At 43.5% G+C, this 22,857-nt stretch overlaps 1 protein-coding gene across 1 annotated transcript; it reads right to left on the reverse strand.

The window, feature by feature from the left end:
• Nucleotides 1-2,126: 2,126 nt before the first annotated feature.
• On the reverse strand, nucleotides 2,127-21,999 carry IDH1 (isocitrate dehydrogenase (NADP(+)) 1). The gene is made up of 10 exons (XM_081243166.1): nucleotides 21,815-21,999; nucleotides 20,725-20,790; nucleotides 18,245-18,382; nucleotides 14,061-14,352; nucleotides 11,580-11,685; nucleotides 10,131-10,308; nucleotides 8,639-8,790; nucleotides 5,577-5,717; nucleotides 4,715-4,877; nucleotides 2,127-3,061 (listed from the first exon to the last, which is right to left on the reverse strand). The coding sequence occupies exons 3-10, from the start codon at nucleotides 18,364-18,366 to the stop codon at nucleotides 2,971-2,973; spliced, it is 1,245 nt and encodes a 414-aa protein (XP_081099292.1). The 5' UTR covers nucleotides 18,367-18,382; nucleotides 20,725-20,790; nucleotides 21,815-21,999; the 3' UTR covers nucleotides 2,127-2,970.
• Between the last annotated feature and the right edge of the window lie 858 nt (nucleotides 22,000-22,857).

Here is a 22,857-nt window from a genome sequence, read left to right on the forward strand (position 1 = left end):
AGCTGCTCCGTGTCATGTGGGATCTTCCCAGACCGGGGCACGAACCCGCATCCCCTGCATCGGCAGGCGGACTCTCAACCACTGCGCCACCAGGGAAGCCCTGGGGGAAGTTTTTATTAGGTAAATATTCAAATGGAAGATGGGAAATCACTTGTCAGAAGTGTCTCAGAAAGATTGTATCAAGCAAGAATACAGGCAGCTGTGATTCTAATTAAGATAAGATCTTAAATATTTTCAGTTAAAAATTCTACCTAAGAAATGATACTTACAATACAGAGAATTTAGAACTCTCATCTTCTCTGTCCCTGGATCCTGCTGCCTTCAGTGTTATGTTAAGCACCAGTCATTCTCCAGGCCAACAATTCTGATCCTCTAGTCACAAAATAAACCATTAGCTTCTGGATGTATTGGTCAGCATCTGTTCATTTGCTGATTATTTTATTTTATTTTATTTATTTATTTATTTTTTTGTGGTACGCGGGCCTCTCACTGTTGTGGCCTCTCCCGTTGCGGAGCACAGGCTCCGGACGCGCAGGCTCAGCGGCCATGGCTCACGGGCCTAGTTGCTCCGCGGCATGTGGGATCTTCCTGGACCGGGGCGCAAACCCGTGTCCCCGGCATCGGCAGGCGGACTCTCAACCACTGCGCCACCAGGGAAGCCCTTGCTGATTATTTTATAACATTAACTGGTTCTTGGCCAAATGCTCATCCTGATAGACATCGTTCAGAGTGGGGTTTGGTACCACGAACACACATCTGATTGACTCCCAGGATGTGTGAGTGCTGGAAGGACTATTTAAGATCAACCAATCCAACGCCACCATTTTGTTCCACGGGATGCTTTCCCCTTCCATCCAAACCTGAATGTATGCTGGCATAGTAGAAACAGCCCTAGCTCAGCTATAAGGATTCCTGGATTCCAGGCCAAAATGGCCACAGATGTATTGTGTCAGCTTGATCAAAACTCCTCTCAAGGGCTTCCCTGGTGGCACAGTGGTTGGGGGTCCGCCTGCCGATGCGGGGGGCGCGGGTTCGTGCCCCGGTCCGGTAGGATCCCACGTGCTGCGGAGTGGCTGGGCCCTTGGGCCGTGGCCGCTGGGCCTGTGCGTCTGGAGCCTGTGTTCCGTGGCGGGGGAGGCCACGGCGGTGAGAGGCCCGCGTACCGCAAAAAAACAAACAAAAAAACAAAACTCTCAAGCCTCAATTTTCTTCCCCCAAATACAGATAATGTTGGGATGTGGACCAACCTTTCTCCAGGTATGGAGTCAGAAATTTGGGGAATCTCTCTGACTTGTTTCTTTCCCTCAACCCTCACATATCCTGGGATCCCCCAATCCCCATCCATTCCACTTTCATTTCTCAGGATCCACCCCATTCTTTCTACTTTCAGCGCCATTGTCCCAGTTGAGATCTTCACCTTTTCCCACCTTGTAACTGGTCTTCCTTCCTCAGTTGTGCCCACTACTCCCTGCCTCACTCCACTTCTATCCATTCTTCATAAAAGCTGCCCAGAGCGCTAATTTTTTTAATGAAAATATGATCACGTCCCTCCCTTCCTAAGTCTTAATTGGTTCTCTATGAACTTACGTGCTAGTAATACCTAACCCCCTTAGCATATGCATAGACTCAATTCCCTAATATTTCATTATTACCCTTTTGTTCTATCTTTGGTCTTCTTTCCCTTTCACTGTAGAATCCACATCTTACTGTTTGTTTGCTTACCCATTTTCCCCTCAGTAAACTCCTGGAGGACAGAGACTTTTTTTTTTTTATTATTATTTTTTATTTTTGGCTGCATTGGGCCTTAGTTGCTGCGCGCGGGCCTTCCCCAGCTGTGGCGAGCGGGGGCACTCTTCGTTGCGGTGTGTGGGCTTCTCATTGCGGTGGCTTCTCCTGTTGCGGAGCACAGGCTCAGCAGCTGTGGCTTGCGGGCCTAGTTGCTCTGCGGCATGTGGGATCCTCCCGGACCAGGGCTGGAACCCGTGTCCCCTGCATTGGCAGGCAGACCCCCAACCACTGCGCCACCAGGGAAGCCCAGAGGGCAGAGACTTTTTAAAATCAAATTCCTATGGCTAGGACCTAGCCTGGCAACTGAAGTATACTTGATAAATAAAAACTCAGAAGGCTAGTCATCAGCACTTAATTTTAATTAAAATTGACAGTTTAGATTAAGAACAGGACTAGAATAGTGTTTACAATCAACTTCTGAAAAATCACATTTATATAAAGGAAATAAAACAGGTCAGCAGAAGTCCAAGAAAGGTGCAGCTTGTAGTATTGCACGTGGATGAAATATGCTGTTCAGGGTAGCATAATACTTAGGCCACACAAGGCGTGGAGGAGGAGACAAATACAGAGGACAAACCCCTAGTTAGTATTTATTCTGGATTCTCTAGTGAGCTCAAAAATATGTAGTAGTTTTGAAACATTTAGCTAGAGCTCTTTACAAGGATGACTGTGTCTTCAACACCTTTTAGTTACAGCCATGCTTTTCATTCCTGCACAAGTTTAACGTACAGCTTCCACCTCACATAATGGGACATCCGTTAAATCAAAAACACCCAGTGCCACAGGCCATGGAAAGTGGGAAAGGGAATGAATTTCTACTTTATACAATTTTAGGGAATAGTACTGTGGCTATAGTTTACCCTTTCAAGCACTCTTCATTTTGGTCATTTATATCAGAACATGAAGAAAAGTGACAGTGAGTACAAATGGACACTAAAGTAATTCCTAGGCTACTAGTAGAAAGTAAAATAAAATTTAAAAAAAAGTCCCCAGCCACGTTCACAAAGGTGGCATAACTGTATGTATAAGAAAAAGGCTGTAAACTTATAGAAAAGATAAACTCTGGCTTCTAAACAAATTACAGAATTGATTTTGCCTTTACTCTTGAGTGTTATAGAGAAAAATGTAAACCAGTGGACCTAGTTACCAAAAACACACATCCTCCAAAGACGAGGGATGACCTTAAAGTTTGGCCTGAGCTAGTTTTGTCTTCAAGTTTTCTCCGAGTTTATCCATGAACTCAAATGTATTCAAGTAGTCAGAACGCTGCACACTAACAGCAGAGGAAAAAGAAAAGAAGGAAATTTAGTTTGTCTTTGATCTGGTGGCAGGTAGAGGAAAAGTCCTAGACATGCTACTTAAAGTAACATTCTATTTATTTCTAGAAGAAAACTGATTAATGTGAACAAGCTATAAGTTTATGGCCAATGCCTGCGTTCAAGGTTCAAGGGGCTAACCCAGGTTACAGGCAGTCTGAGCAGAGGCTGGGCCACACACACACTCACAGGAGGCTCCTGGCCATGTAGCTTTGAGGGTGAAACTGCCCCAGAGCTTCATTCATACTAATGCCTGGGACACTGAAATCTTCCCACTTCTTATTCCTCATTCTTAAAAATAATAGAACATATCCAGGTAGTGATGCTTTTACTCATATCCCCACAAAATGTCACATGTCCTCAAAAAAAACCTTTTGTAAAAATTTATTCCTAAGTATTTTATTCTTTTTGATGCTATCATAATAGAATATTTCAAATATGTTTTTCAAATATTTCAAAAAAAATAGTTTTGCTCCCACTGTGAATGTGATGGTTCTTCCATTTCCATTTTTGTTTATTGGTGGTGTAAGGAAAAGCTACTTTGTTGTTGCTTATTTATCTAGTATCCAGCTACCTTAGCCTTTTTTTGTTGAATTGTTTGAATTTTATAGATATATAATTTATAACCTGAAAATAAAGACAATTTCATCACTTCTTTTCACATTAAAAAAAAAAAGAAAAGCTTTAGTGCTCTTATTTCTACCTTTGTCTTACTTAAAAAGCAAAAGACAATGGACTGGCTATCTAATCCTGCTAATAGGTGCCTATTCAAATCAGGTTGGAAGTAACACACCCATAGGAACATTTCAAACACTGTATTGTTGCTGGAAATTTAAGATAAGAAAGATGTAGTGATGGAGTGTATCCCCATTACTGAGGTATACTGACCCAAACAGAGATCTCTGAGGACACATGGATGGGACACGGGATTGGTGTTAAATTTTAGTATTGTTTCTAGATGTGAGTCATAGTAGCCAACTTTGATTGAGGGAGGAATCCCTGATCAGCAGCTGATCCAGCTGGGATACAGGCTACCATGTTCTCAAAAAAGTCCTGGGTGATACATGGGCCCTCAAATATCTGACTGCTGGTTACAGATACTTAAGGAAGGGACTATGATAAACCGGACATCTTATACCTACACTGCTTACTTTTCTTACTGTAAATTGCAGAAAATAAAGAGGTGGAATAAAATAGTCTTGGGGGTCCCTTTGTTTCTAAATGCCTATAATTTTCTTGTTAAATTAAGCAGAACCTTGCCACCCACTTGATTGTCACTAGATCAGGGGTGAGCAAACTACAGCTTGGCCCATGAACCCAGTCTGGGCTGCAGCCCAGTTCTGTACACAGGGTTTGATTGGAACACTGCCACACCCATTAGCTTTTGTGTCACCACTGACGGCTTTACTGCCATGGAGGCAAAGTTCAATAATTGCCGTATGTTCCACAAAGCCTGAAATGTTTATTATCTGACAATTTACAGATGTCTGCTGACTCCTGAACCAGATGACAAATACTAATTCATGCAACTCCAAAAAGCACTTGATATTCTGAGTCCAGGGAGGATAAATGGTAATTTGACCACAGAGCTTAGGGCATCTTATACTTACTTGGGTAAACCTTTAATACAAGCAGCCAAGTCCTTGGTCATGAAGCCAGCCTCAATGGTCTCAATACAGACTTCTTCCAAAACCTTTGCAAAGAAGCTGAGGTCTTTATTATCATCAAGTTTAGCTCTGTGGGCTAAGCCTCTGGTCCAGGCAAAAATGGAAGCTAAAAGACAGGGAGAAAAAAAAAGCACACTTCAATCACACTGGTTAGAAATATTCCCAAGTACCTCAGTTCCCCAAAATAGAACATTTTTTTGGTTTGTTTGTTTAGGTAACTGACTTCATTGGATGCTATCTGCATGAGCTTTAAGTTTTAGGAAAGTTGGAAACATTTTACCAAATTGAAACTTTTCAAAAAACCTGCATTTTTGTAGAGGAAATGTTTTGGATTTTGTTAGACTTTTAAGAAAGCACATATTCAGGGTAGGAATACATGACGCTTAAGGCATTTACGAATTTGGAAAAGGTCACAATCTCTTCTACCTCTTGTCTATATTGGTCTCTTCTCCTCTTTCCAGGCTATAATCTGTTTTAAAGTGCTATCCCTAAAACCTAGTTAAAAGGATCTAACAATGTGGCTTTAGATTCTTAGCTACATGTGACATTTCACTGCAGCAGAGGAAAAGGAAAATGCTTGTTGATAACATTCTTCTCTGTAATGAATATTCTCCCACAAACTGGAAAAGCATATATTGTGTATATTTTAAGAAACATATTAAAACAGTTCTTATGAGTAGAGCAAATCAGCTGTTTGGTGAGGATTTTATATACAAGGCATTGGGCAGCCAAAGGAACACGTCTGAGCCCCTTTGGAGATTTCTATTCTGGTTGGAAATCAACGTAGCAGCAAACAATGTCTTACCAATGGGATTGGTGGACGTCTCCTGTCCTTTCTGGTACATTCGGTAGTGACGTGTTACAGTCCCGTGGGCAGCCTCTGCTTCTACTGTCTTGCCATCTGGACAAACCAGAACACTGGTCATCATGCCAAGAGAGCCGTAACCTATGAGTGGCGGAACATGAAGTAAGGGATTCAACTGCACGCAGAGCACTGGGTCTCCCAGAGATGAGAGAAAATGACTTCGTCTTGACAGGTCTCAGTGAGCAAAATAAACATGAGCACATGGAGTCACCAATAATTCTTCTGCCTTTCAGAAAAGGCTGTGCTTTTTCTTCACCTATCTACCTCAGAGGCACCTGCTCCATGATGAAGAACTCATGGTTTGACTGCCTGCATTCCACCCTAGTTCCGTGACTCCCTAACTACTGTGGCTCAGTTTTCTTACCTGTAAAATGGGAATAGTAGAAACACCTATTTCATAGGGTTGTTGTGAGAACTAGATGAATATGCATACGTTCGTGAATATATATGAAAAGAATACATATTCCTATTCTTTAGACTAGTACCCGCCACAGAGTAAGAGCTCAATATATTACAGTCACGCTTATGTGCAGATACTCTGCTGTTCCAGGAAAATAAAGATTAATGAGTTGTCTCCCGCCATCAAGCTGCTCACAGGCTCATGTGGGACTGGGAAGAGAAAGCTGATTAAAAACAGAATGGGATGGGGCTTCCCTGGTGGCACAGTGGTTAAGAATCCACCTGCCAATGCAGGGGACACGGGTTCAAGTCCTGGTCTGGGAAGATCCCACATGCTGCGGAGCAACTAAGCCCGTGCGCCACAACTACTGAGCCTGCGCTCCAGAGCCCGTGAGCCACAACTCCTGAAGCCTGCGCACCTAGAGCCCGTGCTCCGCAACAAGAGAAGCCACCGCAATGAGAAGCCTGTGCACCTCAACGAAGAGTAGCCCCCGCTCGCCACAGCTAGAGAAAGCCTGCACAGAACAACAAAGACCCAACGCAGCCAAAAATAAATAAATTAAAAAAAACCAACAAACAAACAGAAAAAAAAAACAACACAGAATGGGATGGATCCAAGCACCTCCCACCCGCCCCTGCTCTCTTTCACAGCCTCCCCAGAACGACTCTATTCTGTGGTTTCCTATTCAGAGAACCACATTACAACTTTTAAGTCCATACAACTGATTTTTCTTCTTTTTTCTTCTTTTACACTCGAATTCCAAGAACACTTTTCTCCATTTCTGCTACCGCCCAATAACACCTGTGGAGTTATGTGGAGTTAATAATGCAAATTTATAATAGGCTGCTACTCTGTTTGAGAATAAGTAAATAAACCCTTTTTAAACTCATCTTTGAGTACAATGGCAATTTCTGTGCTGAATTAGCAGCTCCTTTCCCATCACTGTGTTGGTATGAGGCTTTAGTAGAGTCTCAAATATTCATTGATTGGAGACGTTTAGGGCCATATTCACGGTGAATGTGTCTATTTATATTAGGAAACACTAGTTGGTACCACTGTCAAAACTGAGGACAGAAATAAAATGTTTGGTGTGAGTCCAAAGTAGTTCATCCCTCTAGAGAAGAATGAATGTAAGAACAGCTCGGCTGGGGGCTTCCCTGGTGGTGCAGTAGTTGAGAGTCCGCCTGCTGATGCAGGGGACACGGGTTCGTGACGCGGTCTGGGAGGATCCCACATGCCGCGGAGCGGCTGGGCCCGTGAGCCATGGCCGCTGAGCCTGTGCGTCCGGAGACTGTGCTCCGCAACGGGAGAGGCCACAACAGTGAGAGGCCCGCGTACCGCAAAAAAAAGAAGAAAGAAAGAACAGCTTGGTTGCCTTTTAATCTGTTTAGCTACATTGAGGTCACCTTTATCTACAGGCGCTGCTCAGACACAGAGAGGTATGTTATCGGTGTACTGCTGGACACTGCAATTCCACATTCCTATTTTGAAATCCTTTGAACCTCCATAACTTGACAATTACATTGGAGATATCCTTCCAGATACCCTCTTCTTATTGCCATGAGGACATTTAGAAATGATGGAATGATTTGGGTCATTACCAGGAACCTTTCTTACGCACCACAGAGTCACCACAAAGCAACACTCCTTCCTCTGCTGCATTCAATATAAACAATGGTGAGGACGTAAGAGAAACAGAAGGAGGGTAAAGAAGGAGAACTGGGTTAACTCATTTATCTGACAGTAAAGTTATCTTTAACCAGGCAGATTTACTGATTTTCACACTGATAGGAGATGATTAACTTTTCGTAAGAGAAAGAAAAAGTAGTACTTCCTGGGGGAAAAGCAAACATAATTAAAGCTACCACAAACATTCATTGGGGGAAATTCAGTTTACACAGCTACGCTGAGTAACTGAAGTTGGAGGGCAACTTGGTGCCCAGGAAATCAGGGAAGGGAGCATTTTTGCTCATTTGGTCCTTATCTCTGGCATGAAGCTCCTGGTTCCTGGAATTTCTGTGAAGAGCCCGGGGCTTCTTTGCTCAATTCTGTGCGTTTCAAGCTAAGCAGTAAACACATGTGTCTTACAGGGTAACAGAAGAGCCGTCAAGGCTGGCAAAAGGGGCATGACCTGTAACTGTCTCCAGATGAATGGGCTCTCGGAGGGAGGCCCCTCGCTTAGGAGACAACCCTGAGCCCTCCCTGCCCGAGTCCCCTAGCTTTTTAGGTTCTCATCAGAAGGCAGATAAGGGTGGGGAGTGGTTTTCAGATCTGGCCGCTGGGCTACCATTGGAGGCAGGGAAGCTTCAAGCGGGGAAAGGGCTGAGATATAAGCTATGTCAGCCTCTGAGGCTGGAGCCGGGAGTCTCAACCCACGAGTTAATTCCTGTGCGTCCCTGCCAGAAGTCGCCTACCCAGTCTGAGCTTAATTTCCTCATCTGTCAGCTGAGAAGACGGACCTGGACGCCTTGCGGTGTTAACATTTCACGACTTTTAGCAGCAAAGGGCTATAGAATCCCCCTTCCTGCACCAGAGAGCTAGCAGGGCTTGACCTGTCTGCTGCAGGCCAAGCCCACCTCCACTTGGTTCTCCAGCTCCTTACCTTGGGCCACGGAGTCCGACTGCACATCCCCATCATAGTTTTTACAGGCCCAGATGAAGCCTCCTTCTGATTTCATAGCTTGGGCCACCATGTCATCGATGAGCCTGTGCTCATACCAGATATTCTGAGCTTCAAACTGAGATTTGTACTGCCTAAGAAACAAGAAACAAAAGAGAACAACCGACAAAAAAAACTGGTTTTGTTGGGATACCACGTGCCTCTCCAAAGGAGTCGGGGTGGGGTTGGAAGCAGCACATTTTAGTTGAAGCAACACAAATTTGGGAACCAGACAGACATGGGCTCAATTCTCTGCCCACTCATTTTCTAGTTGTGAAACCCCAACTTCCCCTTCTGTAAGGGTGATTTCATCCACTCTGCAGAGATGCGAGAATTAAGCAAGACGGTGGAGTGTTCCAAGTACTACTTTCACAGTTTTCAATACACCACTAATGAGATTCATGAGATTCAGCTTACTTTAAGAATGTAATTGGGGAGAAAAAGACTACTTTGCTGCTCAATATCATTCAGGAAACTAGGACAGCTTCTAGGTTTGATAAGATAGGAAGTAGGAGGAATTAAAATGTCTCAGGAAAGATACCTAAAATCCTAGCCGTGGCCTGAATGCTTGTATCTAAAAGGGAGGGATGACATCTTAAAAGTCAACAAGTGCTCAGGTATTGTTGAACTCAAAGTTGTTATAAATGTAGACTTAAGTTCAAATGACTCCACTAAAGCAGAGTTTAATTTTATTTATTTATTTTTAATAAAATCAATCAATTAATTAATTAATTTAAACTTTTTGGCCCACGGCTTATGGGATCTTAATTCCCTGGACCAGGGATTGAATCCATGCCCTTGGCAGTAAAAGCGTGGAGTCCTAACCACTGGACCACCAGGGAATTCCCAAAAGCAGAGTTTTATTTATTTATTTATTTATTTTTGCGGTACGCGGGCCTCCCACTGTTGTGGCCTCTCCCTTTGGGAGCACAGGCTCCGGATGCACAGGCTCAGGGGCCATGGCTCACGGGCCCAGCTGCTCTGAGGCATGTGGGATCTTCCCGGACCGGGGCACGAACCCGTGTCCCCTGCATCGGCAGGCGGACTCTCAACCACTGCGCCACCAGGGAAGCCCCCAAAAGCAGTTTCAAATCATAACAGTGGGCTTCAGAAAGAATGGAAATGGGCCCAAACGCAAACTCACACCGATGAAAAATCAGAACTTTCTATCACTAACAGGGTACCTTTACTCACACATTAAATAACTCTGGCCCTGAAGAAAATAAATGTGGGGACTTTATCTGAGAACACATTTCTCTTCTAAAAGCAATTCAAGAGTTTTGTCTCACTCCTGTTAAATCTCAGTTTTGTCCTTATCTGAATGGGATAGTGATGGTTTTCACTCAATTTGTCCCACAATCAAAGGGATAAGCATACAAATTCTATATTGTAAATGCCAGCTTATGTGACAAAAAAGAAAAAGAACTGTAGTTACTTGTCATATATCTCCTGAAAGATGTCTTTAAAACGTCCATCATATTTCTTTAGAATAGTGTTTTTGGTGCTCAGATACAAAGGCCACTTCTTAGACAGAGCCATCAGGAAAGAACTGTGTGCAAACTCTTCGATTGCCTTATCTTGATTGTACATCCCCATGGCAACACCACCACCCTCTGTGGGGGGACGACAATGAGGGAAAAAAGAAAGGTAAACAGGGTATAGTTGTAACAAGTCTATATACACCCACCATCCCCAAAACACCCAATTCCCAGCTCTCATGTCTGAGTCCAGGCTTCAAACTTCAATATTCCATGAGTTCCTGAGACACGTAATCAGAGGAAAGTCAGTTCTAGGTAAGGACATTCTAACTTGTTCTGAAAGGGCAACATAAATGAGAAAAACATAGTCTTTAGGATCCTAAAGTTCTTGAAATACCAAAAGCTACTGAAATGGACCAGAAATACACTCAGGAGGTGAATAATTTTTAAACTCTTTTCATACTTTAAAAATTTCAAGCATGTTTTTTAAACTCTAAGTGTGAACTCAATCCTTAGCTACTGAGAAAACTTTGCATTTCAAATACTGGATGAAAATTCTTGTAATTGCCTGGCGGATACTGAAAGTTCGTCTGTCATTGGTAGAAATAATTACACTCCATGTAATCACTGGTGTTTCACAGCTCTTATTGTTTGAACTTTGTTATTACTGAAAGCTAGAACTTGAATCTGTGCCACTGCCCAGGGCCAGCTTGGGCTAAGGATGTTAGAGCTGCTGAAACTCTGGCAGAAGTAGATTCCATTAAAATGATATGATTTAGAGGAGCCAAGGAAAACAACAGCTAGGTCAGTTTTGAGGTTTTGTTCGTGTGAGTGCTTTTAACAACCTTAACAGTGGAGAAGGAGGGTCCTCTGTTCTTTCAACAGCTTTTGGGATGGATTTGCCATAATGGACCTTAGAAGCAGCAGGACGGGGGGAAAGAAGAGGCAAAAAAACCAAACGTTCCACTTTCACAGAACAAATACTCAGAAGGACAAGAAGAAAACTTCAGCAAATAAATAATGCAGCCATTTTCAAATACAAACCCTACCAGAGCCAAAGGGCAGGATTACATGACAGGAGATTTGGGGCTATTAATGTTTAATTTGTGCACAACAGACTCCTGTCAACCTTCCCTCCATGTTTTAAGAGAGACGCATAATTATCTACTTGCATTTCCAATTATCTATATGCATTTCCAGTTAAGTGGCTACTTCTTTTTATGCCTTTAGCAATGCCACAGGAAGCCATCGCATTGACTTTGAGTGCTATGGAAATGCTGTAGATTCAGGTTGTATTTTTAGGCAGCCACACAATTTTCACAGAACTTTAAAAAACCAGTAATAACGCTGTCTAAATGATCTACTAAAAAAATGAAAGATGTAGCTCATGGTGGACTTATACATACCTGTGAAGTTATGTACCAGGTATGTCGTTTTGGGGGATCCATCGCTTGGCGTGTAGGATATCTCTACTTTTCCAGGCCCCGGGACAACAAAATCAGTTGCTCTGTACTGTATGGGGGAAAAAAGGTATATTAAAAAAACAAAAACAAAAATACCTCCCACAAAAACCCAAAACTGTCCTAGTTAGTGGTAGTACACATTAGAAATCAATATTTATCAGGGGCCTACCATGCATGGGGCAGTTTTCTGAGTACAGATATGGGTATGAGAGAGAATAACAGAGTATTTCCCCTTATGAAGCTTACGACCTAACAAAGACATACAAAAGAAGTAACATTAGAGCTTTCAAATGTCAAAAGGGGGCACAGATAAAAAATGCTATTGGGGCTTCCTTGGTGGCGCAGTGGTTCAGAGTCCGCCTACCGATGCAGGGGACACGGGTTTGTGCCCTGGTCTGGGAAGATCCCACATGCCGTAGAGCGGCTGGGCCCGTGAGCCATGGCCGCTGAGCCTGCGCGTCTGGAGCCTGTGCTCCGCAACGGGAGAGGCCACAACAGTGAGAGGCCCGCGTACCGCAAAAAAAAAAAAAAAAAAAAAAAAAGTGCTATTGGAAGACAGAGGAAGAGGAATGACTATAACCTGGAGGTCAAGGAAGTCTTCCTATAGGGAGATAATATACTAGCTATAGCACTGAAGATGATGATGAGAATGCTAATGCCTGATTCTCACTGTATGACATACTTTAAGTGATTAACTTGTATCCCTTATTACCTCATTAGATTCTTCCCTCAATCTTACAAGGAAGGAACTGTGATGTAGTGGAAATAATGCATCTAGGGTCAAAAGACTCGGGATCTGGTCCTTGGACCTTCAGGACTCGGTCTCTTCATGGTAATCACTGCTACTAATGCCCAGCCCAGGACCTGTCCACATGAAGCAATCATTCTGAAAGCAGCTGCAACAGGCTGACGACCCTTAGGAAAGGGCCTGTGGAGAACAATTACCTTTGTCATGGGTATGGAAAATGTGCCCAGCCCACACTAGGCTTATGTCAATCTTTGCTGCCTTGTATCTTCTTCAATGGCTTAGATTAGAATACTTTCAGAGTCAGGTACCAGCCGATGCCAGCCAAACCTATTTGTCTACGTTTGTGTAGAATAATACTAATAACAGCTGGTAGAAAAGCTGTCAGATAACGATCCAGATTAAATATCTACTCTATGCAGAATATTTCTGACATATAAAGTCCTTCACTATGGGTGGTAATTGATTGCCATTTCTCAAAAGGCAGAAACCGAGGCACCAAAGTACAATAAATGCTTTCTAGAGGTTTGGAATTTTCAATCTAGACTTTAATAAATAGAATGACTATTCTTCCAGGTGATTGATGCCAAAATAATAATTAAAAAAAAAAAAGAGAGGGAAAGGACATCATTGAACTCATAAGAACTTAAGAGTGGTTTTCCCAGGATTAGTGAGCTTGTAACACTCCCATCTACGTCCCCTCTCCTGGGCCTCTGAGAGGTGTCTGTGAAGGGACTGGCCAGGATGAAGGGAGAGTCTGAGCCACACGGTAGAACAAAGTGAACTACCCCTCAAGGACGACCTGGTGACCCTGCCCCCAGGAACGGAGAGTGGTCTGCACTACCCATACTATTTTTAAGGACGGCTACATCAAAGCCTCTGGGTGTCAGCATCAGGGAGTCTTGTTTTTAAGGCTCTTTTAAGACATAAGCTGCTTTCTATGAAAGTCTAAAACTTCAGTTTCAACACAGAACTTTTATTTTGTTTAGCTGGCAATTTTTGTTTAATTTGGCAACAAGCCTACTTGTATAGAAGTACAGAAACTGTACTATTTTTTTCCCAAGCAGGAAGGGAATGTTTTAAAGAGACTGTTTTCAACTACTGAGCCAGTTTTTCCTTTTATGCATGAAACGATCATGTTTAATATAATCTTTGATAGTTCTTAACTCTGTCTGCACATTAGAATCACCTGGGGAGCCTTAAAATGCCATGGAATTCAGACTTAGCTGGTGTAGGGTGGGACCAGGCACTGGAATTAAAACAAACAATTTTTTTTTTAAAACGCGAAGCAAAATAAAACAAACACCAAAAAACCTGTAAAGGGACCTTACTGTACAGCCACAGGGTTTAGCTGAACCACTGATTTGGCCAAACCACAGGCAATTATCTAAATAAAAATGTCCACATCATATGGTTTAATCTAATAAAAAGGTAAGGAAGAAAAAAAATGCCTGAAAAAAATCATTTGTGTTGAGACAGGTACCTATCTGTAAGTTTATCTGTATTTACTTTTATCTAAATGTATACATACATTCATTTCTCAATTCTGTACCTCACTTAATGGGAGTAGATAAGATAAAATAAAGATAAGAATAAAGCACATATAAATCAGAACTGCTGGGCAGTCAAAGCCCGTGAAAAAAGAATATGGAAAGTCAAGTTATGCCAACACTACTTACTTGATCTCCATAAGCATGACGACCTATGATGATGGGTTTTACCCATCCACTCACAAGCCGGGGGATATTTTTGCAGATAATAGCTTCTCTGAACACAGTGCCACCCAGAATATTTCGGATGGTGCCATTTGGCGATTTCCACATTTGTTTCAACTTGAACTCCTCTACCCTCTTCTCATCGGGGGTGATGGTGGCACACTTGACACCAACGTTGTACTTCTTTATAGCTTCTGCAGCATCCTTGGTGACCTGGTCATTGGTGGCATCGCGATTCTCTATGCCTAAATCATAGCTGGGAGGGAAAAATTGTAAGCGTAACTTTCCAGGCAAACTGACAGGAGATTGAGGGTACTCCTATCCTATCCCCGTGCACTACTCTGTGCATGGTGATGGCATGCAGGGCCTGCCCTGCAGAAAGTGAAGACTCCATATGTACCCAAATCTGCCAAGTTTTAGCATTAGTGTATCCTAGACACAGAAGATGGCTGCCAACTAAAAAAAAGCACCAAGCAAAGCTGGACTGCTAGGCCACGCATGCCTCCCCGTGTGTGGGAAGCTGTCTAGAAGGAAACTAAATGGAAACCACTGCGCTCTGCCCTGCTGCTTCCTCTTCACCATAGAGGCAATATTAGCACACCAGCAACCTCTCTGCAGACTGCCTTCCGCACGATTAACATAAGAATGCAAGCCCAAACACTAATTTTCCCTTAGTAAATACTGTGCTCTAAAAATAAAGGGGGCAGAGGGTTTAAAGGGTTTCTAGTATTTTGGCATTGAAGGGTTGGAGTTACAGATGAGACGGACACTTGCCAAAAAAAGCTAATGACCCCTTCATTAAGGACAATTAGTCATCTGAAGAACCTTTCCCTAAATCTTGGGCAAATCTCTTTCTTCTGGAAACAAGCCTGCACTTTATAGAATAAGTAATGGAATCCAGCAGTGGTTTTATATACCCCAGTGAACTATAGCTTAATACACACCCACACCCAGACTGCAGGTTATTCAGAGCAGGAAAGAATGCTGGTTGCCCATGAAGTATAGAAAAAGACCGTAAAGCTTTATTTAAAGTATGTAATAGTTTGCCCAAAGCAGGAAAAACAAAACAGTAATGAACAGTTTATTTTGTTCTCCAAGGCTTTAAAAGTTTTCCAAATTTTTTCAGCTTTCAAAACTTGCTGAACCATTAAGCCTCTAGATTTCTCGCTTCAGTTCCTGTATTTTCCTTTCCTTAGATATCCCAACTTGTGATGGAAATGCAAAAGGGAATCCAATCTTACAATGTATTTCCAAATAATAATTCCAAACTGCTTTGACTGTTTTGGCTTCCTCCCTCCCCCTGAGGGTGTATCATGCATTTGCATTAACCAGACCTCCTTAGGAGATATCCTTCCTTCTTAGTCTTGTAAGGGGTCATGATGACCCACTACTTGCTTTGTACGAACAGATGTGGATTGTGTGTAAACTGTCAATACATCATTTGGGTCAATACAACCCTTTACTCAAAAACTTCCTTAACTGCTCTTTCACCTCTAGCGGGCAGAACAGTCCTCAGAGCTTTCTGAAAGACTGTCTCCTGGGTTATAATCCTCAAGTTGGCATGAATAAAATTTTCCATTTCTTTCTTAGATCGATTATTGGTTAATTTTTTTTTTCATCGACACAAAGCCACTGACTTTCTTATCTTATGGTTTAGGAAGTGCTCAATATCTATAAATGTCTACTCCTAACTTAAACAAGCAATGTGGTCAGCAGTATTTATGTTCGTGGGAAACATTTTTCATCAGAAGAACCTGCCAGCAAATTAGTGGATTTTTTGCTTCTCTTTTTAACATTTCTAAGCGAAGAGAATGAATAAATGGCCTCGATTACTGCCTAGCCAACAGAAAATAAAACAAACGAATCACTCCACTCCCCTCAAAAAGAACCAATCATGTAATAATAATACCAATTTTGGAACAACTTACACTTGTTTAAGTCTCCAAAAATTCTTTAGTCTTTAGCCAGTGACTCTTTGCCTTCTAGGCATAATGACTGTCCTTTAAAACTCCTTATGCATCTTTACTAAGGCAGCTCAAAAGCATCTTTGCAGCTACTGTACTGGGAAGAGTTCTGCAAATTCACCTATTGTCATGTAAAATGTTTGTAAAGTGCTTCTTTAACCACTTGGATGATTTTTTTTTTTAACTTTAATTAATTAATTAATTAATTTTGGCTGCATTGAGTCTTTGTGGCTGGGCTATCTCTAGTTCCGCTTAGTTGCAGTGTGGGGGCTTCTCATTACAGTGGCTTCTCTCGTTGCGAGCACGGGCTCTAGGCATGCAGGTTTCAGTAGTTGTGGCGCACGGGCTTCAGTAGTTGTGGCCCGTGGGCTTATTTGCTCCGCAGCATGTGGGATCTTCGCAGACCAGGGATCAAACCTGTGTCCCCTGCATTGGCAGGCGGATTCCTAACAACTGCACCACCAGGGAAGTCCCTGGATGATGCTTTTAAAGTGTCATTTCCTGTGTGTTTGGTGGACCTCTGCAGATATTTGCTCCCGCCCTCTCATGGCTGCAATATAGATATTATCAACACCTTAGGCTTAGAATAATTAAAAAGGGCATTTAATGACAACATGTGAATTCAATGTCTACACCCAAGCGAAAAACAGGTCCTCAGGACAGTCTGAGGAATAATTCTGGGTCAAGGCAAACACACTTACTGTTGCCAATAGTTTGGATGAAATGTGTTGTTCAACATATTACCCTGCCAGTCCTCAGCCACTCCACCCCTGTGAAAATTCTGTCTCTACCTAGTCCAAATGTACAACGAGCATGAGCAAATGTACGAAAAACATAGGGGGAAAAAAAATGAAAGAATTCCATAGAGATTTCCATATCTGTCCCCAAATACCTTTTTTTTTTTTTTTTTTTTTTTGCAGGACACGGGCCTCTCACTGTTGTGGCCTCTCCCGTTGCGGAGCACAGGCTCCGGACGCGCAGGCTCAGCGGCCATGGTTCACGGGCCCAGCCGCTCCGCGGCATGTGGGATCTTCCTGGACCGGCGCACGAACCCGTGTCCCCTGCATCGGCAGGCAGACTCTCAACCACTGCGCCACCAGGGAAGCCCCCCACATACTTTTAATACAGGGCAAAGGCTCCAATCTCCAGGACACAAATGGTTTAGGGAACTTCTGAAAGGTCGGGGTTGTATTAGATAACGTCAAGAATTCTTTCTGTGCTACAATTGTATGAAAAGGGTAAAAGACAAGGAATGAAAAGGTAACAAGGTCCACTGACTAGTTAAGTAGAGTGACAGAAAATACACTAACCTTCTCAAAGGACAAAATTGTGTTAACTACATTCTTTACCGATTAACAGAGGATGTAGCTCTATTATTCCCCCCCCCCCCCCGCAAATAATACCTCGTGCTGCTCTTGGCCACTGATTTATTACAAATAAAACCCTCACAGGAAATAGAGGCTTGGAAAGACCTGAGAATTACGTTGTTGCCATCATAATTCTTCTCTTCTGAAAAATGACAAGTTCAGTGTTTCTAGTATTATGTTAAAATTAAAATAGAAGATTCATTTGCATATATATATGAAACCCAGTCCCCCTAAAATCGAATTCCCTTACTGAGTTTATGATTAATCTCTCTATCTGAAACTTTATCCCCTTGCTGGTCCCCTCTGACCTCAATCCTGTGCTAATTTAACACTAATCAACCAGAATCAGATGACTAAAATTGCTGTTGTAGATATCATCAGTTACTACAAACTCAGGTTGTTTCTCCAGGTCAAGATGAGCTAACAGACCCCTAAGCCATGAACCACCTGGCCAGAGAAGGTAAACAGGACACATCCTGACCCACTGAAACGAACATTTAAGAAATGTCACAGAAATTTCACAAGCTTCTCAGTTCTTCCCCTTTAAAAACAACCCCAACTCAAAGACCAATTTGGAGTGGATCTGAGACTTGTCTCCCACTCCCTTCTTGCAAATAAACCCTTACTTTGCTGCAAACACCTACTGTCAGAGTTTGGCTTTCTGCACCAGGGGCACACCAGTTACACATTCATTTGCATGTAAGCTCACCAAAAGCTTTATACACAAGATACAGTGGTATCTATGTAAAAAAGCGACTTATACCCTGAAATCACATATGCTTTCTGACTTTGCTGCTTGGCAGAGTGATTCATTTACCTGTGCAGGTCCAATTCCACATAGGGAAAAATAAGTTTCTCTTTAATCAACTCCCAAATGATTCGTGTCATTTCATCTCCTTGCATCTCTACTACAGAACCGCCTTGGATTTTTTGAGACATTTTGACTTCAATAAACCTTCAAGAGGAAAAATGATAAGACACACATCTCATCGTTTGCCTCATTACCATGTAAAAACAAAATACAATTTGGTGACTACTAAAAGAACGATTCATAACAGCATGACTGCATAAAAAGCTAATAATAACAATTACATTAACCATTAGAATCGAATACGTTTGCTGTATAAAGCATTGTGTTACATGCTTCTTGTGTGGTTTCTGAATCAACACTCACAACAACCCTGTAAGGTGGAAATTATTTTTCCATTCTACTTTGCTAAAAGAAAAAAAAGCTTTCACAAGGCCATCCGGCTGGAGGATCGGCTGGAGGGTCGGGGAGCCTGAGCCTGTCACATGCCCTTAATAATGTAATCATTATTCTTGACTGTTGGTGTGTCCTATAAAGTGAGATTATTTCCACAATATCATGTTTATTTGAAAACCTCTACCCAAGTCCTCATTTTACTGGGCCCTCAAGAGGAGCAGAATGATGTGTGCTACTATCTCCCCTCTTTTAAGAGGCTGTTTTGGTTAAAACAACTATCCTTGAGGAGATTCAACAAGTTCTAGGGACCCATTTTAAAGAAACTTTAATAAGTCCTTTAAAAAGTGAAAGATGAAGAATTCCGGGTGGAACTATATTTTCCTAGAGACAATAATGGATATTGGGGATGTCACACTGAATACAAAGTGATTTCTCAGTTAGAGAAATCTGTACGTATAGAGAAGGACTACTGACCAGGACACGCCCCTGTCCTGTCCTCGGTATCCCAACTCCTGGACTGTTCTTCTGGCTGTTAGTGGGCAAAGACAAGCCGCCAGTGGGTGGGACAGGGGATTGGAATTGTTCCAGGAAGAGGTGTCTTCTTGGGATGTGGGGGGATGCCAGATTCAAATCAATCTGATTCCCAGAGAGGGCAGGGGTACACCCTTTGGATGAGGCTTAAAGAAAGACATGTTTCCTGAGAGGCAGAGGAGGCTCTGAGCCTGCTAAAGGTTCCCTTTCATGGTGCTCTAATGGAAACTTTTTTTCCCCCTAGCAACATAACTGCAGATTGCTTTTATTCTTTTTAAGTTATGGCTGAGGACTGGAAGTCAGGAGAACTGACTAAAAAAATTATGAAGTAAGAGGCCTGTAAACAGTTAAGCTAAAGTAATTTGGTCTTTAAATTTTAAAACGTAATGATTAGTAGACTGTGAGCTTCAGTTCCTCACCACAAGCCAGGACATATTCCTAACCCCTAGGCCCATTTTCACTTCCCAATTTCTAACTCTGGGATCCTGCTTATTAGTATTTAGGAGGTTCCCTAGACCATTACTGGGGAACCATCTGGAACTCAACTAGAATAAAAAAGTGAACAAACTGGTGTGAATGAGTCAGCTAGTTCCCATTTGTAATTTCAAGTATAATTTAAACTACAGCTTAAAGTGTATGATTTAGTCATGCTGATCCCACTGTCACATCTGTCCCTGTATTTAAAACAAAACAAAAAGAGGCAGCAAACTTATCTTAGTTTTGATACATTTCTGAGGCCATACTCCTACATAGTATTAGGCAAGGGTTATGATGGCTATTTTTCTTTGATGGCAAATACAGTTAATAAAAGGTCATACCTCATACTTGAAATTTCAATAATGAGTGACAATGTTTTTTAGTTAACTATTTTCTTCTCAGTTGAAACACTTTCTGCAGTAATCTTTCTATATTTCATAATGCATAACTGAAACACTTCATGTTTTCTTCACGTTACTTATCCATTACATTTTTACTATCTTTTCACTAAAAAAGTGAAGCTTTATTGTAGACCCTGGCTTACCACAATGCAGGACACTATTTTATTTCTCCTAGATTTGAATTCCATGCAGTGAGCATTAGCCACCACTGAATTCACTTTCTACCCTGGTCCCTCAGATTTTCTGTCTCCACCCAAACCCTGACTTCAGAAGGGAGGCTTTTTCCAACAAGCCAGTTCATTTATTCTGAAAGCAGCTGAATTCCAATCTCCTGACACACATGTGCAATGCTAGAAAATAAACCTGGACTAATACAAAGTAGTTTAAGAAAAAAGAGCTGCTCACCCTGTTTAATTTTATTTTCATGATTCAAAATTTTTAGCCACATTTTTTGGGGGGCTGAGTGCATAAACTACATTAATTTCTGGGTAAAACCCCCCCCAAAAACCAAAGTTTCTTGCAGAGAAGACTAGACTGAAAGAAACAAGGAAGCAAGTGCAATTTATTGTTGGAAATATTCCTGACTCACTCCCTTGCAGTGGCTCCGACCACTTCCAAGACCTCCAAGACCAATTAAACGCAGTATTGCCATACCAAAGAATGGGAGAAATTGCTAATTCTCACCTTTACAACGTATAATCACCCCAACTCCTCTCAATCTTGCAGACTCAGCTGAGTGCAGTTTATCTCCTAAAACAAATCAAAAAAGGGAAGAGAACGGTAAGGTACAAGGCATTCCTGTCAGGAGAATTTAGCTGATTTCAATACGGGCCAGGAAACCCGGTTTGTCTGGTTTAAAGTACAGTGCTGAGTGTTCCCAGGCGGGGCGGGGCAAAGGGCAGTTTTAGGTCCGCAGGCGCCTTTCAAATGAAGTAAATATCTCTGCACACACTGGAGGGTGCGTCCGTGGGGAGTCCCAAGTTCGTCGTCCGTTAGCTAGTCTTGGGGTTTGCACGTTCTTAGGGGACGCTGTGACCAGCGGGCTCATGGCCTGCATGCGTCCTTGTGGCCATTGTGCAAGAGGGCTGCAACCGAAGCTGGCTCGGTTTCTCCTTCCAGGTCTCCACGTCCGCCCCTTCCCTCCCAGGTGCCGGGACCTTTAAAACCCGGGCGCCAGGAGCAGGCCGAAGGACGCCTCTCCCAGAACTCGAGATGCCGGCGGCGGCGTGGTTTCCTCCACCCTCACTCCGCCCCCGACCGCCACCAGGTGGCCTAGCGAACGCCCCTCGCCGACCCCCTTCAGGCTCTCCAGGCGGACGCATCCAGCTCGCCGCACCGCCAGTCCCAGCCGCCCAAGGTCGATGCACACTCCCAAGTCCTCCAGCTCCCGAGACCGCACGTTTTCTTCCCCGCAAACGCAAGACTTAGTCTTCCACGCGTCCCTGCATCCTCCCACCCCGATTTTCCTTTCTGTTGCAGACCTGGCCTTCCGTCTGTCATGGCATGCAACCTTCCGCCGCCCAGTTTTCGTCCTCCCTTGCATTAGAGCGGACCTTCTACACATCCAGGCATCCAGCACCTTCTTCCTCCCCATTTCTTTTTCCCACGCCCAATACCTGGAATTTTTTCCCCTGCCTTGCGACCACGACTCGCCGCTAAGTTGCCCCTACCATACCCAAGATCTGAGCTTCCTTCCTTTTTCCCACTCCAGCTATTGACAGAACCTCCCCACAAAAGCCAGGGGCCGGAGACGCCCCTCGAAGCCTGTGGTTACCTGCAGGAGAAGGTACGCTTGCAATGACCCGGGAACGCCACAGCCCTCTCACGGTTAACCCACAAGCGCACACTCTGGCAATCCCAGCTGTGCTCCAGCTGTTTCGGCCGGTGACACGGCCTCCGCAGAAACCGAAATCTGAAACGGCGGCCCTTCCAGGCTTTTGTCCCGACCCAGGCCCGACCCCCTCAGTCCATCTCCCGGAGCTCCGCCCCTGCCCCGCCGCCAATCGCCGCGCGCTGACCCGCTGAGACGGGCGGGGCCAGGGGCCCAGGGGCGGGTCCCGGAAGGCTAGGCCGAATTCCGCGGCGAATTCCAAGCGCTCGAGGCGGGGAAGGGCTTGCAGCGCCTTTGGACTCGGCCGCCACTCCTCTACGGCGGAAGGACGAGATTGCCACCTGCAGGCTGGGGAGCAGGGCAAGCCTGGGCTGGTCTTCTGAATCCTCCGCCGCGAAGGGTCCCCCCGGGCTTCGTCTGCAAATAAAAGGCAAACCGGGGACGGCGCGGCTCGGACCGATCCCCTTCCCTGCGCGCCCCGGCTGTGTGGTAGACTGGAACGCGCTTGGACAGAAGGAAAAGTGCCCTGGGCAAGCGTGACGTCGCTTTGGGGGCTTCGCGCAGCTGGAATGCAAAGGGTTGAACAATTGCACAAGCAGGCATGCTACAGTAAATTTCCGCCACCACCGATGACTAAGTCTTTAGAGCTTCTGTATCTATAATTTCAATTACTACTGCGTACTATATAATAAACGCAGTCGTCATTTGCATTAGAAGATAAGGATAATGAGATTATTATCTGGGTTCCAGAGAAGTTCAAATAAAGATCGGAAGTCTTAGAGAACAGTGGATAAAAAAAAATTCTGTCCTCTGCAGGGGATTATTTTTTGTGTATTCCTTACTCTTGAAAACATGGAAGGCGGGGGAAGAGTATTTTAGATCGTGATTTTGCAGGATAATCTCATGCTTGGTCCAGGATTCAATGCCCCCAAATTTATTTTTTAAAATTATCTCTAATATCGGGTTATTATTATTACTCTTATGAA

This window comes from Mesoplodon bidens, assembly GCF_964165515.1.
Source record: "Mesoplodon bidens genome assembly, chromosome: 8".
Classification (NCBI taxonomy): domain Eukaryota; kingdom Metazoa; phylum Chordata; class Mammalia; order Artiodactyla; family Ziphiidae; genus Mesoplodon; species Mesoplodon bidens.